The 21,758-nt window shown below is 37.4% G+C and overlaps 1 protein-coding gene across 2 annotated transcripts; it reads left to right on the top strand.

Annotated features, from left to right (window-relative positions):
- Positions 1 to 11,784: 11,784 nt before the first annotated feature.
- Positions 11,785 to 17,244, top strand: LOC122726686 (trace amine-associated receptor 2). Of its 2 annotated transcripts, none has more exons than XM_043964546.1 (2): positions 11,785 to 11,806; positions 16,253 to 17,244. In XM_043964546.1, exon 2 carries the CDS (start codon positions 16,324 to 16,326, stop codon positions 17,242 to 17,244), a length of 921 nt encoding a protein of 306 aa, XP_043820481.1. In that variant the 5' UTR covers positions 11,785 to 11,806; positions 16,253 to 16,323. The 2 variants fall into 2 exon arrangements, with proteins under 2 accessions (XP_043820481.1, XP_043820480.1); XM_043964545.1 differs by lacking the exon at positions 11,785 to 11,806 and adding an exon at positions 13,328 to 13,336 and having other exon boundaries at positions 16,249 to 17,244.
- The last annotated feature ends 4,514 nt before the right edge of the window (positions 17,245 to 21,758 follow it).

Raw genomic sequence — 21,758 nt, 5'->3', positions numbered from 1 at the left:
ATCAGTTTTCTGATCTCAGCTTTTCCAGACCCCTAGTCTAACCTAAGAAGGTCATGAAGACATTAATGAAGTCAAGTATAGTTAAACCAATGGAATTTGGGAAAGACCAATGTTTAAGACTGAAACTTTATCAGAAGCTTGTCAGCTATAAATTCATTGTTATGTGGTACCTGTGATAGCATTCCATGGTATAAGATAATTGGTTTAAAATATATGGAGAACATAGATAGCTGAAAATGAAGGTATGATATCCAAAAAAGTAAAATAAACGGTGAGAGGGGAATGCATGGGAAAAAAGGAAAGGGAGAGATGGAATGGGGTAAATTATCTCACATAAAAGAGGCAAGAAAAAGCTTTTACAGTGGAGGTGAAGATGGGGGAGGTGAGAAGAAGTGAGTGAACCTTACTGTCATCAGAATTGGCTCAAAGATGGAATAATATACACACTCATTTGGGTATAGAAATCGATATTACCCTGCAGAAAAGTAGATGGGGAAGTGGATAAGCGAAGGGATTGTAGTGGTAGAAGGGAGGGTATACTGAGGAAGGGGGTGGTCAGAAGCAAAACACTTTTTTTTTTGTGAGGCAATTGGGGTTAAGTGACTTGCTCAGGGTCACACAGCTAGTAAGTGTCAAGCATCTGAGGCTAGATTTGAACTCAGGTACTCCTGACTCCTGGCTCTATCCACTGCACTACCTGGCTGCCCCTAGCAAAACACTTTTGAGGAGGGACAGGGTGAAAGGAGAGAGAATAGAATAAATGGAGTTGAGGAGGGAATAAGAAGGAGGGAAATACAGTTAGCAACAGTAATTGTGAAAAACAATTTTGAAGCAAGTTTCTCTGATAAAGGCTTCATTTCTCAAACATACTGAGAACTGAGTCAGATTTATAAAAAATAAGAGCCATTCCCCAACTGACAAATGATCAAAAGATATGAACAGTTTTCAGATGAAGTAATCAAAGCCACATTTTAAAAAATGCTCTAACTCACTATTGATTGGAGAAATGCAATTCAAAACAATTCTGGAGTACTACCTCATACCTATTAGATTGGCTAATAGGACAGAAGAGGAAAATGACAAATATTGGAAGGAATGTGGGGAAAATGAGACATAAATAAATTGTTGGTGGAGTTGTAAACTGATTCAACCTTTCTGTAGAACAATTTTGAATTATGGCCAAAGGGCTATAAAACCCCGCATACTCTTTGATCTAGCAATACTACTACTATGTGTGTATCCAAAAAAGATAAAAAACCAAAAAGGATTTACATATACAAAAATATTTATAGCAGCCCTTTTCTGGTGGCAAAGAATTGGAAATTGAGGGAATGCCCATAAATTGGGAAATTGCTGAATAAATTGTGGTATGTGACTATCATGGAATACTATTACACTATAAAAAATGATGAGCAGGATGCTCTCAGAAAAACCTGGAAAGACTTACATGAGCTGATGCAAAGTGAAATGAACTGTGTACAAAGTAACAGAAGTGCTGTGGCAAAAAAATTTAATTTCTTTAAAGTAAAGAAATGTGATCAGCTGTGGATGACAACTATTCTCAGCAATCCAAGACAACTCTGAAGGACTTATGATGAAGAATGCTATCCATACCCAGAGAAAGAACTGATCTTGTCTGAATACAGGTTGAAGCATAAAATAAAATAAAATATATGGAGAATACATTGAGCAGAAATTAGGCTTTTAGTCTAGGTTGTAATAAAATGTATCAATAAAAGAGTGATAGAACAATGCATTGTGAGTGATTTTCCCCACCCCTTAAATATAAGAGATTTAATTGTGATAGTTATCAGTATAATAGACTACCAATGGTGATTTACTCAAGATTAAGTGTTCTATGATTTCTTAAGTTAATAATACTATAGCATAGACCATAGATATTAGGTAATTAATTATTCTTTATGTACTCTAATATATTCTTTAATGGCTTAAGCCAATGCAGTAATGTGTTTTCAGGTATCAATGAATTGTAGACTTGCTTTTGTTCTGGATAATTAAGTCCCTTTTACTGTGTTCATTACGATACATTGTGGTTAACCAAGGACCTAAAGATAGTATCTTCTAAGCTGAAGGGACCAATCAGCATTTGAGATCATGACCAATCAGGACACTTTGTCATGTATATGTATATTACTCCTTAAGCTGATGTCCTAGATGGTCAACCAATTAGCTGAAAGGACATGACCTTTGTACTTAGAGTTGATGTTCTCCCTGTATATTTACAGCTGTAGGAACATCTGTAAGAGTCCAGAACTTCTATTAAATTCATGAACTGTACCATTTGACTTCATTATGTAGATGAAATGGAAGGAGTTATGTCTTAAAATAGTAAGGTATATAAATAAGCATTTAAGCCTCATAGGGGTATAAAAGTCAGCTCAGAGTCTTTCAGGTCCTACCCTGAAAACTGACCAACTTTTTTGTGAGATAGGCCCTCTCTCAATAAACCTATTTTCTATGGCTTGGAGACTTTGCTGATTCTTTTCTTTGTTGGACTTAGAAATTTTTGCGACAGCACAATACATGGCATAAACACTGAAGTATCTGATTTGGGGCTTTTGAAGCACAGTGAATATCTGTAGTTCCAAAGAGATTTTATCATTTTTGTCAGTATGATTGAAAAATTAAAAAATTCAACTACAAATCAACTAAAACTTAAATAAAAGGACCATTGCTTTTACACTAACGTCCTGTGTATTTGATAATCTTTTCTTCATCTTTGTTGATCTCTTTGAAACATATGACACTGCTGACTATCCTCTCCTCCTGAATCCTCTCTTTTCTCTGGGTTTTTGTGATATCACTCATTGCTGGTTCTCCTCCTATCTGTCTGAACACTCTTTAACAGAATTTCTTGCTGAGTCTTCATCCAAATTATCCCTCCCCTAACTGTGGGTGTACCCCACAGCTCTGCCCTGAGCCCTCTTTCCTTCTCTCTTTACATTCTCTCACTTGGTGACCTTTACGAGCTCCCACAGACTTAATTATCATTTCAACACATCTACATATCCAACCCCTGTCCCACTCCTATGCTCCAAGCCCCCATCACCAATTTTCTATTGGATATTTCATATTGGATTCTCATATTTAATATTTCATACATCTTACATTCAATATGTTCAAAATAGAACTCATCTTTTCTTTAAAACTCATCCTTCTCTATTTCTGTCAAGGGCTTCTCCATTCTTCCAGTTTCTCAGGTTTACAACTGCAGCATTATATTCTCAATTCCTCACTCCCCCTCACCCTACAGAGCCAATCAAGTTCCCCAATTTTGCAAGTACTATCACTCCAATATCTCCTACATTAGTCCATTTCTTATTACTCATAGCCACCATCTTAGTTCAGTTCCTCATCATTTCTCAATTAAGACTATCATGATAACCTCCTAATTGCTCTCCCTGCTTAAAGTCTTTCTTCATTGCAATCCATCCTTGGCACAGCTGTGAAAGTAATATTTTTAAAGTACAACTCTGACAATATAACTCTTCTACTCAACATCCATGGCTACTTATTACCTCTGGTATAAAAGATAAAATCCTCTTTTTGACCTTTAAAGCACTTTATAACCTGCTTCAACCTACTTTCTGGCCTTATTGTACACTACTCCTTTTCACAAACTCTAGCTAAATTAGCTTTCTAGTACTGGAGAAATAAGTACAAGCAAGTTAGTTGCTGCCTAAGGAGTTCATAGTCTAATGTCTAGCTGAAATTTAATATTTCCTTCAGCTATGAATTTTAAAAAATACTCTAAAGAGTCCATAGATTTTGCCAGACCGCTGAAAGGGTCCATGACACAAAGTTTAAGAACCCCTGACCTAGAGTGTGGAAGGTTTCTAGTTTGGGGACAAGGACCTTCCCATTGTCCTAAAATTGTATCAGGGAGGCAGCTGTATTTTTTCCATAGTTTTAGAGGGTATATTCAAATACACTGGACCAGGTGCTTTCTTTTATTTTTTTTCCACAAATAAACCAACTTTAATAGATTATTTTGTATTTATAGTGAGCCATTCTCCAAGGAGATCAAATGTTTTACAAACATTATATCTAATTAATCCCCATAACAACCCTGTGAGGTAGGTAAACAGAGGTAGGTATTGCTCCCATTTTCCAGATAGGGAGAGTGAAGCACAGAGAGTGACTTGCCCAAGGTCACACAATTATTATACTGAAGAGCAGGATGATTCAGAATGTTTCCCCAGCTCTCAGCTCAATATTCTATTCGAATTGCTTCATAAAGTCTTTTACAAAAAGTGTCATTAAACAATGTATCAAGAGTAGTACATTATGAAAGAGGTCTTTGTTCTGCGGCCATCAAAGACATAAAAAACAAACTGATGGCCAGAGGCAATGAAGCCCAAATACATACAGCTCCCATTGGACCAGGTGCTTTCTGAGGAACCTTCCCAATTCAGATTCTAGGACTCAAAACCAAAATTAAACTTATTCATGGTTTAAAGATAATCCTGTGGGCAGCTAGGTGGCACAGTGGATAGAGCACCAGCTCTGACCTGAGTTCAAATCCGACCCCAGACACTTAACACTTACTAGCTGTGTGACTCTGGGCAAGTCACTTAACCCCAATTGCCTCACCAAAAAAAAAAAAAAAAAAGATAAGCCTGTCCATACTTAGAATCCCTGTTTAAAATACTAAACTATTTTCCTTGAGATTTGCAACCCTGAGACATTTCTTTGTCTCCTAAAGTTTTCCCTTTTAGGCCAACACTTTTGCCTTTTGTTTACAGACTCTTCAACATCCCTAAGCGCAGCTGTTTTAATTTTTTATTAAAAGAAAACAAGTACCAGAGAGCCTTATTTCTTAAACTCCAACTAAATACACCTGTTGCCCTAATTGGGCCAGTATGAAAGTATTTGTCATTCTAACAAGATGGGAAGGGAAAAGAGGATGTGTTAATGATGCTATTTGGTCTGCACTTCAACTCAATTTTAGCAAATGAGAGTCAACTGAGGGCTATACACATGCCCTTCTAGATTAAGGATCAGATTACCCAGGTGGCACTGTAGCTTCCAAGTGTCAAACTGTAAATAAAGTGCAGTGGGCATTGTTAAACATGCAATCAACACATCTGATTAAGGGGCTCATTAGTGGTGTCCTCTCCAGGCTCTCTTCTGCAAAACAGTGTTTCAGAAGGATGATGTCATATGTTTGTAATCCATTGAAAACTTTTAAAAAATGGTTTAAAGTTTTCATCTTTAAAGTATGGCCTTAAAAACCTAGTCAGCCATAGACCTTTTGGAGAACTGAATGACCAAGGCCTACTATGTAATTACAACACAGTACTATAAATTTTGATTTTGGGGAGGGGGCGTGCTGACCTGTTATTTCGTCAGTATGGTGAATTTCTTGTGTGAAAACTCCTTTTACCCACACAGACTGGCAACTCCGTTGTAATTCGCATTCTTTGAGAGTTGCCTAGAAACCCAAAGCTAAAAGCAACTTGCCCACTGCCACAAAATTAACATAGTCGGAAGCAGGACCTGAGCCTTGGTCTTCCTGAAGCCAAAGCCCACTCTCCAATACAGCCTCAAACAACCATATGGTGCTGTTCATGCTCTCACTGGTTCTATAGCAGGGCCATGCATCACCTCCATTCCTCCTTTCCTATATTCTTCCAGTTTCGTTTTCTTTTTCTCTTATAGGAGCAGGTCTAGATTTTCATAGTCAAATATTTTTGGACTAATTCAGAGGGAAAAGAAACCATCCATTTCCCCCCTCAACAGCGATATTAATTTTTCTGTGTTATACATTTGTAGGCCTCTAACCATCAATTTCCCTAGGCTTTGTGAAAAATGACCATTGGACTTGTGATCTAGTTATAATATTATTGTTTTTTATGTCCTTCATTCTCAAAGAGGATCATGACAATGGGGAGGCAATGTCATGACTTATAGTAGATTAGATTTAAGTGAGGAAGAGCTGTGCAAAGTCACCAGCCTCACTCTCCTCCAGAACCATCTGGGTCCAGTGGCAAGACAGGATAACTGGAGAACCCCCCAGATGCAATGAGAGACCTTGGTTTTTCCCAGTTCTCAGTTTGCCTAAGGCAACGAATATTAGTGGTGTAGTGGAAGGAGCACTGGGTATGGAGCTAGGAGACTTGGATTTGACTTCCATCTCTGCCATTGACTAGCTGTGGGCAACTTCCTGAAACTTAAGTTTCCTTTTCTAGACAATGGTGATAACAGCCCAGACTTGTGAGGCTCAAATGAAATCATAGAATTTGAAGGGTGCCCAAAGGCTGGTCTGTTAGAAATTCTATACCTCATTATTAGAGTCAGGTTTGATAAGGTAAGGAACACTGTCTATAAAATGCCCTACTTAGGTCATCTTTGGTCGTATTTGAGAGCTGCCTTAGACCATTATTGTAGATTTATATAGCAGATTACAGTTTAGGTTCTTAAGGGAAGACACAAGTTAAGTGACTTGCTCAGAATCATGCAGCTAGACTGTCTGAGCCTGGATTTGAATTCAAGTTTTTCTGACATTGGGTCCAGCAGCACTCTATCCACCATGCCACAAAACCAATGAGATCTCCTCTATAAGGGACATGAACCAATATCAGTGTCTTTAGTGTCCAAAATTTACTTTTTTTTTTTTTGCAGGGCAATGAGGGTTAAATGACTTGCCCAGGGTCACACAGCAGAGTCTACAACTGTAATAGGATAATAATAATGGTAATAATTGATATTTATATAGTGCTTTAAGATTTACTAGGCACATAACATATATTCTCTCATTCGAGATACATAACACTGACAATTTCCTCTGTACATCTTAAGCTGAATGTCCCATAAGCATCTAAAATTCATCCTCTCCAAAAAAGAATTTGGTATCTTTCCCCCCAAACTCTCCCCTCCCACATTTCTTACTACTGTTAAGGGTACCACTATTTTCCTAGGCCAGCCAGATTTGACACCTAGGTATCATCCTCTAGTTCTCATTTATGCTCACAACACATATCCAATCTATGGTCAAGTCTTCCACCTTCACATCTCTTGTATACATTTCCTTCTCTCCACTCACAGCCTCCACACAGGCCCTCATCATTCAGACCTAGATTATAACAATAACTTTCTACCTGGGCTTCTCTTCCAAAGTGTCTCCCTACTTCAGTCTCATCCTCCACTAAGCTTCCAAAGTAATCTTCCTAATCTACAGGTTTTACTGTGTCACCCCATTGTTCTGTAAATTCCGGTGGTTCCCAATCACCTTTAGGATGAAATCTAAAATCTTCTGTTTGGTTCTTAAAGGTATTCATATCCCTGGCTTTTCCTGCTTTTTGTTTTTTTACACTTTAGTCACCTCTGTGTATTCTACAAACCTGTAAGACTTCCTATTCCTTGAAGCGCATCACTCCATCTCCTTATTCAGGACCTTTTCCCTGGTTATCGTCCACGCCTGGAATTTTCTTTCCTCACCTCCTCCTCCTGGCTTCCCTCACTTCCTTCATGACTCAGTTCAAATCTCAGCTTCTACATGAGGCCTTTCTTGGTTCTATCTCTTCTAGTGCTTTCCCTCGGGTATGACATTCAATTTACACTGTGGGTATACACATGCATACAAATATACACATATGTATACACATATGATATATATGTTCACACATACACATACATATATCTTGTTATTTGTATATCGTCTCCTCCATTAGAATATGAGCTCCTTGAAGGCAAAGGCAATGATTTTGCCTTTCCTTACTATTCCTGGCACATAGTAAGCAGTTAATAAATAAATGCTTGTTGACTAACTTACAAGGAGAGACACAGGGGACTGAGCACTCACAGTTACAGGGGACTTTCTCCTTGTGATTGAACTATATTGGGGCAGCTAGGTGGTTCACTGGCCTTGAAGTTAGGAGAACCTGAGTTAAAATCTCACCTCAGTTACTTACTAGTTGTGTGACCCTGGGCAAGTCACTTAACCCCAATATATATCTCTCCACTGAACCGAGATGGCTCTGGAGGAAAGAATGAGGTTGGTGACTTTGCACAGCCCTCCCTCATTTAAATCCAATTCACTGAAAGTCATGACATTACCCTGATGTCATGATCCTCTTCAAATAGGAAGGACAAACAACAACAAACTATATTGGTTCAATGAAGAAAAATAACAACAACTTTCTTTCTTCATTCACTTTGATTTGTACCCCACAAAACAAATGTTACCAAATCTCCTTACTGAAATGCATTCACTGAAATACATGAACCAGATATTTTTAAATTCAAGTAATATTTATTGAACAAATATACTAAGTATTAGGAGGGCTACAAAAATGAACAAATCATTGTGCTCATAAAAAGGCTTATTTAAATAGGAGAAATAAGATAAGGTATAGTAGATGATATGAGGTAAGATGTAAATAAAAGAGGGAGAAATTACTTTCAATTTTAGGATGAAGTGGTATCAGCAAAAGTGTCATGGAGCAGCTGGCACCTGATTGAGGCCTTCAGGAGAAACAAGGAGAAAATTAAGAAATAATCACATCAGCTAAGACTTTGATAAAAATTGGGGGAAGGGTATTTCAGGTGGAGACAATTTGTGAGCAAAGACATGTTAGCTGGAAATCATGAGTTATATTTGGAGAATGGTGAGTATAGAATGCAAGAAAGTGAGAAGATATCTGGAAACTGGGGTTAAGGGTTATATCAGAAGGGTTCTGTTAAGGAATTTGGAACTTTATTCTTAAGGCAATGGAACTGTTATTTCTTGAGCCTGTGAGTGATATGGTCACATCTATGTTTAGGAAGATTACTTCAACAGCTGTGTCTCCAATGGATTGGAAACTGAAGGAGAAGAGGCTAGGGTCAGGGAGAGGAAGCCATTGAAATAATGCACATGAGGGTTGATGAAGGCTTGTACTAGAGTGTTAGAAGTGAGAATGGAAAAGAGAAGATGGAGCAGAGAGATACAAAAGTTTTGTGATGTGAAGGAAGTTATCATGGACTAGGTCTACATAATTGTTAGTGTTTATCAAATTCAGGCAGGATTGACTTTTGTGGATTGAATTATCCACACTATTAATATCCAGACTGACCATCTGTGCTAGCCAAATTGAACAGACAATTTGTAGATGTCTGTTTCACATTCTCCTGTTTAGACCTAATGACAAATGTGGGTTGTTTTTTTTTTTTTTTGTAAAAACAAGGAGAAAATTAAAAAATAATCACATCAGCAAACCATGACAGGTAAAATACATTATCTTCTATCCTCCTCCTCAGATCTACCCAGTCACCCCTCTATATATCTAGTCTAGCAGCTCAGAGGCAATTGAATAAAATACGTGTAGGAAATGAATGAACATGATCATATTAAGGCTACATGTTTAAGTTCTATTGAAGTTAGTGGGTGGTACTTGGGTTCATTCTTTAAATACTCTTGTAATATTTCAAGTATGATTCTAATTTTAAGAAGTGGCGAAACTAAGTTGGAGCCTTGTCACTATAGGTTTTCAAACATATGCTGTGTTGAGCTCTTCCTTTTTTCACCCCCCAAACTAGCTTAAAAAATGGAAGTATCCAAACTCCATGACAATAGAAACTATTTCTTTTTCTTTGTATCCCCAAAACCTAGAGTGGTGTTTTGTACTATAGTAGGCCCTTTACAAATATTCATTAGACTGAATTGGAAATACTCTAAGTTAGTATAGAACTGATAACTAATTGAATAATTTTTACCTAAGTGATTAAGAACAGAAGTCTGGGGTAACAAATGACTTTCCATTTTGGTCCCTGAACAATAAAGCATATTCCCTTGGAAGGAGAATACCGTTTTCTAGTTTCAGATGTGTAAAAACCACTCTTCTTGAATGTGGACTTCATGTAGCTTCACCTGGAGAAAGAAAATCTTCAAGGGCAGACCTGCAAAGATGGAAAATATGCCTGTCACTTCTTTTTTTTAATCAATTATTTTTTATTTTACTTTCCCCCCAATTATCTGTTACTTCTTAAGAGTAGCCTTAATACTTTTTTGGCTGAGTCCAGTATGGAGTACTGTCTGGTGAGCAGTGGAGGGCATGCTATGTTTTTGATTGTTGCTGATTAATAAAACTTCTTTTTCATATATACACTTGCAAGTTAGTACTTTTTAAAGGCTCTAACCATGAATACTGCCATAGAGAGCTATAACTCCAGCCAAACCAGAAGATTTACTTACTTAGGATCCTTGGGTTCCTCTAGTTCAAACTTTTCATTTTATATATCAGAAAACTGGGGCACAGAAGGATTAAGTGACTTGCCCAAGGTCATGAGACAATAATTGGGAGATCCTGATTTGAACCCATGATCTTTGACTCCAAACCCAAAGGCCATTCTATTATATTCTCTTTGGGTTTACCCTAAAGTTCTTTTTTTTTTTTCTTAACGGGGCAATGGGGGTTAAGTGACTTGCCCAGGGTCACACAGCTAGTAAGTGTCAAGTGTATGAGGCCGGATTTGAACTCAGGTACTCCTGAATCCAGGGCCAGTGCTTTATCCACTTCGCCACCTAGCCTCCCCCTACCCTAAAGTTCTTAATTAGAGAAATGGACCCCCCAATTACCCCCATAAGACACTAATGAATGGATCCTAACAATGGATCCCATAAGTGTATACCTGAAAACAAATACAAGCAGATGCCATGAGACACCATGCTAAGTAAGAGAAGCAGAGATGCAGTTGAGGCTTACCAGATTACTAGAATTACTATTATCTGCTATAGAGGGACTCCATACTAGGAATGTGCATTACATTGCAGTATACACACTGTGGGACCTAATGGGAATCTGATATATTTCAATTTATTTGGAGAATGCACAATGTTTTTAAAAATTCTTTTAGAATTAAAGCTTTCTTTTGACATATAACAGAAAGTGTGTTACAAGTGTGGAATGTGGACCAGTGTATTGGGCTGTGGAGTTCAGAGATTTTCACCTAGCATCTGAGTTGGGGCTCCACTCAATATAAGCATGAAACCTGTTGAGTGACCATTGTGTTCTTCCTTAGAAGGAGAAAGATGTGTATCTAAGACTAGACAACTCCTGAACAATCCCATCATTTTGTTGTCAAAGGTGGTTGGCTAATCATTAATCAGCAAGTATTTATGAAGCTTTTGCTATCCTTGCCAGGCACTGTGTTGTGTTGAGGACACAAAAAAGGGCAAAAAGCAGTTCTAGTCTTCTAGGAGCTCACACTCTAAAAGGAAGACAGTATACAAATAACAGATCAAAGCCCCAGCCAGGTGATTCTGGGTTTTTCTATAGCTATATATGACTGGCTCTTCCCCTATTGCTCTGAAGTCCCTGACCTGCCAATCTTTTACTGGGAGCTCTTGTACTGGAGAATAATGGCGACCAAACCCCTGCTTATGCTACAGTGTTGTTGATGATGATCATCACCTCCAGTGTTCCTGGTGCTTTCTTTTTTTTTTCTTTTTCTTTCTTTCTTTTCTTTTTTTTTTGGGGTGGGGGGTGGGGGTGGGGCAATGAGGGTTAAGTGACTTGCCCAGGGTCACACAGCTAGTAAGTGTCTGAGGTTGGATTTGAACTCAGATCCTTCTAAATCCAGGGCCAGTGCTTTATCCACTGTGCCACCTAGCTAACCCCCTGATGCTTTCTTTAGGCTCCTTTTAAGCATCAAATTATTTCACAGAGCCCAGCCCCAGTGAGGAGGAGGGAGGAAGTAAAAATGGTAATAGAAAAGTCCAATGAAAAAGGGTGTGATTATTTTTTCCTTTGCATTCCAAGTACTCGACAGGATATACTGACCATATGGGAGGCAAGGAAGAAAAGTATCCCTTTATGTGCCCCTGGGTGAGGAAAGCAGGCTGGTGGTAGACAAGGCAGCAAGAAGAAAAAAAAAAACCCCAATAACAGTCTTCCAGAACGCTGTAGGACAAAGGTATAGGGTAACACAAAGGGGAGTACCAGGCTCTTTGATTGGTAATTTGTGATGCTTCATACAGCCTTAGATAGAGCTCACTTTTATCTAGTGCTTTAAGTTTTCAAATGATTCCATCTGCTCCCCATAGCAATCTTGTGATGTACAGACTATTATTATTTCCATTTTTACCATTCCTATTTTACAGATTGGGAGAGAAGCTCAGAAGTTAAGTGACTTGCCCGTGGTAGTGCAGCTAATGACTGAGGTAGGATTCGAACATAGCTAGAAAAAACGCTGCTTTGCCTGGTGCATTGTTTTGATGATGTCCAATTCACCAAAGGAATATTAGGAGTCAGCTGAAAAGGGCACTGAAAAGGGAGATTGTGAAGTATACTTAGCCATTCTGTAATTGGTTCCAGGCTGCTAACCACTTGCTGAATAGGAGTCATTTTGATTGGTTGTGGAGGCAGCAAAAAGGCCTACCTGGGTTCTGTTATCTCTCTCTTGTCTGAGCATGTAAGAAATCCAACTCCCAGGGTCTTTAGCCTTGCTAGAAGAGTTTATATAGAAAGCCTCATACAGTCAGTTAGTATATCAAGGCACAATATACATTCAGGGTGAAGGTCATCATTAGTGATAGTAGATACAAACATATATTTTTTAAAAATCTTGATAGTTTTGAATTTGGGGCACAAATATCTGATTAGAAAAGTGATGTTTCCCACCATTTTTGTTCCACAACCCTAAACTTCTTTCCTCTGTTGAATGTAAACTTCTTGAGCGCAGGGATTGTTTCATTTTTGTATTTTTATCACCAATGGCCAGGATAAAGTAGTTTCTTAATAAATGCTCACTAGTTATTGATTAAGATTTGTGTAATCTTGGCATTCCTCTAGAACTTTCTAAATGAACCAATTAGTTAAATATTTTAGGTCATTAATAAAAGTGGTCAACAAGTTTGTACATGCAAACACAAGTCATGGTTTACACTAATTACTGGTCATGGATGCAACACTTCAATGCTTCAAGTATTTGTGGTTTCATTGGTATGGGTATATACTCCACCAAAACTGATAACAACTATAGCGCGGTGGAAATTCAGAGTTTCCCTTAACAACTCCTATCTAGTAGATATAGCCTTACAGGTGTTGAAGGTGAAGGAAACCTGTGTGCATTGAGATAAATCAGAAATAGATATTGAAATCCTCAGAGGATGGAAGAGGAGGGACCTACCCTGATTTAGCCCTTGAAACTTCAGGATGCTAAGTCCTGCTTTCATTTTCAGGTCCAATCCCCTAGAGACCCATTGTTGAGTTATAAATCACCACAAACTGCATCTTTTAGTTCTTTGCATTCAATAATCAACATTTCACATTGGGGAGGCAAAAAGCAAGAAAAGGTAATGGATCAACCCCTAGATTCCTTGGAAATGGAGCAGGTAAGTGAGCAAAGGGGCTTTAGCTGGGTTGGATCTGCATTCACTTCTATTATTTGGACTTTTCTTAAGAAGCAAAATTCACTTTCAGTAACAAGGTCCTTGGCTGTTTGTTCTTCATGCTCTGTTTCTCATTTATAATTCTTTGCAACAATAAATGCCTGGGAACAAATGGATGTTACTGAAGGCTAAATCTAAATTTAGTCTTGTGAATTTTGCATCTTGTCAAAGTAATATTTTCCTTCCTGGAAGTGCCTCATCTTTGTTTGGCCTTTGTCATTTGAAATTTTGGAAAAGGTGAACTGCCTGCTCCTAAATTGCCAAGTACATCATAGTTATGCCAGCTTTTTCTCCAAAGTAAATTGTATTATAAAGCAGGAAAATAATATTGAATGATCAGCCAAGAGACTTAATCCCAATGAGGAAAAACCACACCCTTTTTTCTTTCTTTTTTTGTGGGGATCATGTGGATAAAAAGACTGAGGAAAAAAGAAACGTGGTTTATAGTGTGGGATCTCAGTCTTAGAGATGTTCAGAACCCATAAAGTTTCAACAACAATGAACAAGTAGCCACATTCTTCTTTGAAAATCTTTATCCCTAAATAAAACATGAGATGGATTCCTCACTATAATTAGGAGTCAGTGCATTAATATTGGGTGCTCTTCCTTAAATGAAGTACAGGTTTAAGAGTTTTGCTTCTTACTGTAAAGTGTGTGTGTAAAAAAAAAAATCTGTGCTGTCATTAGCTCATTCACCAAAGCCACTTTAGAGAATACTGTTAAAATGTTTAAGCTTAGCTGATGGGATTCTACAAGCAAGAAGGGAACAGGGAGAAAGAGTTGCCTTGCTATCATCACTTGGTCAGTCTTCTTTTGTCAAACAAAAATTCTTGACTGAGAACACTGGGTCAGGGACAGACTTATGAATTCTGAACCATCTCTCTGTCTCATGCCATCCAAAACACAGTGATATCTGGTTCATGTGGATGTGTTAAGGGTGATGATAGTTCAAATTTATATAGCATTTTACAATTTGTAAAACACTTTTTAGGCCTCTTCCTTTATCCTCACACCACCCCAGTGAAGTAGGTCCTATAGACATTCACTTTTATGCCCTCTTTACAAATTATCATCTCTCTGTGTACCTTGTCTTTTCTCTTAGAATCCCTAGCTCTCTAAGAGGCTCTCATCTTCCTGAAATTACTTTGTATCTACTTAACTCTATATATGTTGTGAGTAAGTAAGGAGAATACAAATCCCTTAAGGGAAGAGTTTTTTCCTTTTTTCTTTTTGTATTCCCAGCCATTGAACCATGTCTTTCACTAGTAAGTACTGTAGAATATTAAAATATAGCTTTTATATCTTCCTGCCTCCTACAAACAGATCAGAGAAATAATGTTTAATTTCTCCTACAAATTAATAAACAGATCAGAGAAATTATAATCTTATAATATCTCCTACTAACTAGAAAGAGAACATGATATATCTACCTGTCTCCTACAAACATCAGAGAAATAATGTTTAATTTCTCCTACAAATTAATAAACAGATCAGAGAAATTATAATCTTATAATATCTCCTACTAACTAGAAAGAGAACATGATATATCTACCTGTCTCCTACAAACATCAGAGAAATAATGTTTAATTTCTCCTACAAATTAGAGACAGACAGAAAAAACATACCTGTCCTCCTACGAAACAGATCAGAGACAAACAGAAAAAAACATAATATCAATTTAATATTTTATTGTCCCAAGAAGAAAAATAACACTACACGTGATCATGTGGGGACTCCCCATTTCTGAAGGTATATATGGTTTTAGTCCACTGATTACAGGGCATTGTCAGTTTCAATAGTATGATACAGAAATCAACCCAGAAGCAAAAAGTAGTTTTACAATTTCAGTTATAACAAGTATGGAGGAAATATAGAAGCATCATGATAAGACTACAGGATTCCAAAAAAGGGTTTGGCAAGGATGAGGATGCCCAGATGTTACCATAAGATAGGGACTTACTATCCTTAGGGGAAAGAAGTCACTAGGTAGGGTCCTTTATCTGCTAGCTATCTGGGTTCAGTTTGAAGTTCAGTTGAAGGACATTTTGCTCCTATTAATCCAGTGTTTTACAAAACTCCTTTTAGATTGATTATAAGGTACCCCTCCATCAAATCCAGGTGACCCATATATTCATGTTAACAGTACTTAATAATTTGTTGAATTCAACTGAAGAAATTAAGGCTCAGATAGGTTAAATGATTTACCCAAATTACACATCTGGTAATTGTTGAATGTGGGATTTGTACCTAGGTCTTCCTGATTCCAAGTCTGGCATTCCTTCCGGTATTGTATGTTGTCTCTCAACAAAGGTCAGATTACTTACATGAGCTTTACTGTCTTGAAAGATACGATGTCACCTAGGATTGAATCAGTAGATATGGCCTCAGACAGAATAAATGCCATCTCAATTGTTGACTGATCCTTCTAACTCTTCTAACATAACTAAAGGGGTATTAAAAGAGATATGAAACCTTTTTAAAATTATATTTAACTCAAAGAATTCATCTGGCTCTTCAATCTAATCAATCTATTTGGATTTATATTTAGAAGCCAAGCATTTATTGAATTCTGATGAAATATACACTATGAAGTTGAAAAACTTAAAACTGTAAATCTTTAAAGGTTCAAAAAGCTATTCTGTTCATTTATAGTCATTAAAATGGATTTGTATCAAAGTTCAAACAAATCTAAGATGAGCGGTAATGGAAAACCTCATAAAATTTTAAATCCAAAATCTTAGATCTGCCTATGTCAATGTCTGTCATATTTCTGAATTACTATAAGCATTTTTGCAAAGCATAAAACATGTTAAATGTTGCCTGACAGAGCCTTATATCTTCTTGCTTTTCTGAAGGTAGCCTTTGACTGCTCTGAATTTGGAAATGGATCATGCCCAGAGAATGACAAGTCATTAGGTATTCGAACTGCCATGTATCTATTTATGTCTGGGGCTATCTTCATCACTATTTTTGGAAACCTCGCTATGATTATTTCCATTTCCTATTTCAAACAGCTTCATTCTCCAACCAACTTTCTCATCCTCTCCATGGCAATCACTGATTTTCTTCTGGGATTCAGCATTATGCCCTACAGCATGATCCGGTCTGTGGAGAACTGCTGGTATTTTGGAATTCTTTTTTGCAAGATACATTACAGCTTTGACTTGATGCTAAGCATAACATCAATTTTCCATCTTTGTTCTGTAGCCATAGACAGGTTTTATGCCATATGCTACCCTTTGCATTATTCTACCAAAATGACCATTTCAGTAGTAAAGAAGTTGCTGCTTCTCTGTTGGTCAATACCGGGAGCATTTGCTTTTGGAGTAGTTTTCTCTGAGGCATATGCTGATGGAATAGAAGGCTATGATGTTCTGGTTGCGTGTTCCAGTTCTTGCCCAGTGATGTTCAATAAGCTGTGGGGCACCACTTTGTTTGTGGCAGGCTTCTTTACACCAAGCTCTGTGATGGTAGGAATTTATGGCAAAATTTTTGCAGTATCCAAAAAACATGCTCGTGCAATCAACACCATCCCTGAAAGTCAAAGTAGCCAAATGAAGAAAGACAGGAAGGCAGCCAAAACCTTGGGGATTGTGATGGGTGTCTTCTTGTTATGCTGGTTTCCTTGCTTCTTCACAATTTTACTTGATCCATATTTGAACTTCTCTACTCCTGCAGTATTGTTTGATGCTCTGACTTGGTTTGGCTATTTCAACTCCACATTCAATCCTCTAATATATGGTTTTTTCTATCCTTGGTTTCGAAAAGCACTGAAGTATATTCTCCTTGGCAAAGTATTCAATTCACATTTTCACAATGCTAATTTGTTTCCTCAGAAAGAATCTGAATAGAAACTCAGGAGAATTATTTTAAGCTCTTTAAGTGTATAGAAATTTATCTGCATGTGTATGTATACATATGTGTATATTTACATATGTATAATATGTACGTAAATATAAACACACAGGTATACATATGAAGAGATTGACCTTGGAGTCAGGAATCCTGGGGTCAAGTTTTACCTCTGACATATTCTGATTGAGTAACCATGGATAAATCTCTTAACTTTTCAGGGTCTCCTCTTTTTTTTTTTGTGGGGCAATGAGGGTTAAGTGACTTGCCCAGGGTCACACAGCTAGCAAGTGTCAAGTGTCTGAAGTCAAATTTGAACTCAGGTCCTCTTGAATCCAGGGCCGATGCTTTATCCACTGCACCATCTAGCTGCCCCCCCCCCCCGCCAACTTTTCAAGGTCTCAAGCAAATGCTCAAGATTCTAAGTTACAGATGAGTTGATGATTTGTATCAGCAGAGGAAATTTCCATATTGAGGATTTTATGAGACCAATAAAATAACAGGTCTGGATAGAAATGACAAAAGTATATATGTATATGTATATATATATATGTATGTATGTGTATATATGTATATGTGTATATATACATACATACATACATACAAGGTGTCCCCAAAGTCTTAACTTTAATAGCTTAATAAATCAATCATTCAACATTTATTAAGGATCTACAATGTGCCAGACACTGTGCTAAGCACTAGGGATACAAAGAGGCAAAAGTTAAGTCCCTCCTCTCAAGAAGTTTACAATCTTATGGGGATGACAATTTGTAGATCAATATTTACAAAGCAAACTATATACCAGATAAGTAGGAAATAATAGAGGGAAGACATTAAAATTAAGATGTGTTGGGGGAGGCTTCCTGTAGAAGGTGAAATTTTAGTTGAGACTTAAGGAAGCCAGGGAGGTGACTAGAGAGGAGGAGGGAGAGCGTTCCAGGCATGTAGGATGGCCTGAAAGAATTCAGAAGCTGAGAGATGGAGTGTCTTATTTGTGGAACAGTGAGGTTGAGCTGTAGTAAGCTTTTTTTTTAAGGGCTTAGTGGCTTAAAACTTTACTAAGAGTTTTGGGACACACTTTACAGAGATTTGAGGAAATATGAAGGACAGACTACCTTGTAGTCAGGAAGACCTAGGTTTCTGTCCAACAATCAAAACATACTAACAGTGTGACCAGAGGCAAGTCTCTTCCTCTTAGAGTACAGGATTTTAATCCAATTGATTACTCTGTTTTAAGATTATCCAGGAAGGGTCTTCTAATGTATTTGAAGAGCCTCTCCTATTTGAAGAACTGCATCATGTATGTATGTATATATTTATGTAATTTCAAAACAACACTGCGTTAGTTCCATAGGTGGTAGAACAAGTTTCTTCCTTTGACAATGAAGATGCTGGATTAGATAAGCTTTAAAGACTCTTCTATTCTACTACCATCAAATACACAAATGTTCACCTAGGAAAAGCTAGGTATGAGGGAATGAGCTAGGAGGGCACAGTTCATTTCAAAGAAGTTTTCTATTTAGATATTATAATGTTCTATTCTTGTCCTATCCTGGTATGTTCTACCCCACAAAATTACATCCTTAACATTTCCCTGTATGCTACTAGGAAGTCATCTGACTCTGATGATGAAATAGGAAAATAATTATTTTAGCAAGACAGTGGAACATACAACAGTTGGCTGACTAGAAGACATCAAATATAACCTTCCAAGCCTAAAACAAACAAACAAGCATAGGTTTTTTTTTTCCTGTCATTCCAAAAATTAAGTATCAGTGGGAAAGTAGGAGACAGATTTGGCAGGGTGAAAGATGAAGGATTAAATGTAGATAATATTGTTCATTGTATAAAGAGCTAGGTGGTGCAATAGATGAGTGCCAGGTCTAAAGTCGAGAAAACTCATCTTCCTGAATTCAAATCTGGCCTCAGATACTTATTAGTTATGTGACCCTGGGCAAGTTACTTAACCCTGTTTACTTCAGTTTCCTCATATGTAAAAATGATCTAGAGAAAGAAATGGCAAACCACTCCAGTATCTGCCAAGAACACCCCAAATGGGGTCATGAAGAGTCAGACATGACTGAAAATGACTGAACAACAACAAAAAATTGTGTATTGCCATGATTTGATAATTCTATAATGATATTTTGTCAAATTTAAAATTAATTTCCTCTTTTTAAAGGGAGAGAATACTGCTTATCATGTAGATAGCTATACTAATTATGAAATAAGATTTATCCAGAATTTGGGTCTATAGATCTCTAACTGACTTAAAATTGAAACTTTCGGCTTTCATTACTGTGAAAAGTCTATGTTGCACCTTCTGTTTGACTTTTTGGAACTGATGTAAAGAGATGACTTGAATTATATCTCTGAAAGAATCATTGTATTAAAGCAATAAATTCTAAGCCGATTAAAAAAAAAAGATTCTAAATATGATGATGCTGGATTTAAAGTCAGAAGTCTGAGGCTTAAATCCCAGCTTTGCTGCTTACTACCTGTGTGATTGGATTAGTCATTTAATTGTTCGAAGCCTCCTTTGTATATGGCACTATCTTTCTACCTTATGGCAATTTCCCAATCATTTTAAAAATATACCCCATTGCTGCTCATGTTCTGCCTTCTTTCCCCCAACCTCTCTTGCATTTTCTTCTCTCACTAGAATGGGAGCTCCTTAAGAGCAAGGATTGTTTTTGCTTTTCTTTTTAACCTTAGTTTCTGACACATGCTTAATAAATGCTTGGTGATGTTGTTATTGTCCAATGAGAGTAATAGTATTTGTCTCATATGTTTGTTACGAGGATCAAAATGTGATAATATATGTAAAGTATTCTGTAAACCTTAAAGTGCTATATAAAGAGGATGATGGTGGTGATGGTGGTGATGGTAATGATGGTGGTGATGGTGATGGTGACAAAGACGACTACTACTTCAATATGCACTGGTTCATGACTCCATATCCAGGTGAGGAAAAGCTGAGGTCTTTTGTGGCTTCTAAGAGAGCAATTTCAGTAGTGCGATGGGGGTAAAAGCCTTATTACAAGTGGTTAAGGAATCAGGGTAGTGAGAAAATTGAGGTTTCAGGGATAGTTCTTTGGTTGTTTTTCAGTTGTTCCTGGCTCTTCATGACACCATTTGAGGTTTTTTGGCAGGTACTGGAATGGTTTGCCGTTTCCTTCTTCAGATCATTTTATAGATGAGGAAACTGAGGCAAATAGAGTTAAGTGATTTGTTCTGGGTCACACAGCTGTCTGAGGCTGGATTTGAACTCTGGAAGAGGAGTCTTCCTGACTCCAGGGTTGGCACTCTATCCACTGCATCACCTAGTTGCCCAGGGAGAGACAACTATATTAAGAAGTCTATGAGTAAAAGAAAAAAAAAGGGAGGGAAGTTGCATAACTGACCAGAGGCTTGTCCACCTCATGCCAGATAGTCATTATATCTTCTCCAAGATGTCCCCACTGGAATGGTTACAAATCTTTATGTAACAGGTATCACAGAGAGGATTGGCTATTTGGAGATTATTTTTAACATTCTTCACAGCCTTAAAACTATGAATCAAAAACAGACAGCATCTAAAAGCAATAAAAAGTCCTAAGCACAGGGCCATTCATTAGGTGTCCAATGACTTTCTGGTAAATGACTGAATGAGCCTAGTTTTAGAACCCTTCTTTTATGTTGATATGGGCAAAGAATGGATTTCACTCCTGAGCTGCTATTGTATAATTTGAATTGGCTTGACCATTTCAACTGCCTCCATAATGATTTATTTATATAAGAAAGTGGTGTCAACAAATTGGCTTCCTGACTTATTCAATTATAAAACCTGGATAGAGCCCTCTTAACAGCCTCTTCAGACAGTCATATTACCATTTAGCATTTATTGAGAGAGGTGACATTGGAGCTCAGTCTTCAAGTACAATAGATATATTATCCATTGTTCCTAACCTGAGAGTTTGTTCTAAAAAAAGATCTGCCAGGCAACTTTCCAGGAAATCACGCTGTGAATTTTTAATATAATAATTGTTATGTTCTCCTTTTCCTTTTTCCTTTCTCCCACAGAGGTTTGCACAGTACAATGTAAACAGTGAGATCAATAACCACTGTTGACTGACTGTGCTTGGTTTTCATTAGAGCCCTGGGCTGTGGGCAGCAAGATAATGTTGCCTGGCATATACTAGACCATGCTCTAGATATGGAAATCAGCCTCTCTAAGTATTTGCATCTCTTTTTATCCTTTTGAAGTAATGACAATAGCTGATGTTTGTATAGCGCTTTAAAGTTTGCAACAGTGCTTAAATATACACATTACCTCCTAAAGTGCAGGTTGGATCATTTAGTTCCCCTGCTCAAGAAGCTTCATCGACTCCCTAATGCCTCTATGATAAATTAGAAATCATTCTATTTGACATTTTAAACCCTTCATTGTCTGGTTTCACTCTACCTTTTTAGGTTTGCTGCTAATAATTTGGGAAGCTAGGTGGCACAGGCAGTTAGAAAGCTGGGTCTGGTG

This window comes from Dromiciops gliroides, chromosome 4, assembly GCF_019393635.1.
Source record: "Dromiciops gliroides isolate mDroGli1 chromosome 4, mDroGli1.pri, whole genome shotgun sequence".
NCBI lineage: Eukaryota > Metazoa > Chordata > Mammalia > Microbiotheria > Microbiotheriidae > Dromiciops > Dromiciops gliroides.
Note: the sequence above shows the minus strand (reverse complement) of the source record. Positions and strands in the feature narration are given on the sequence as shown.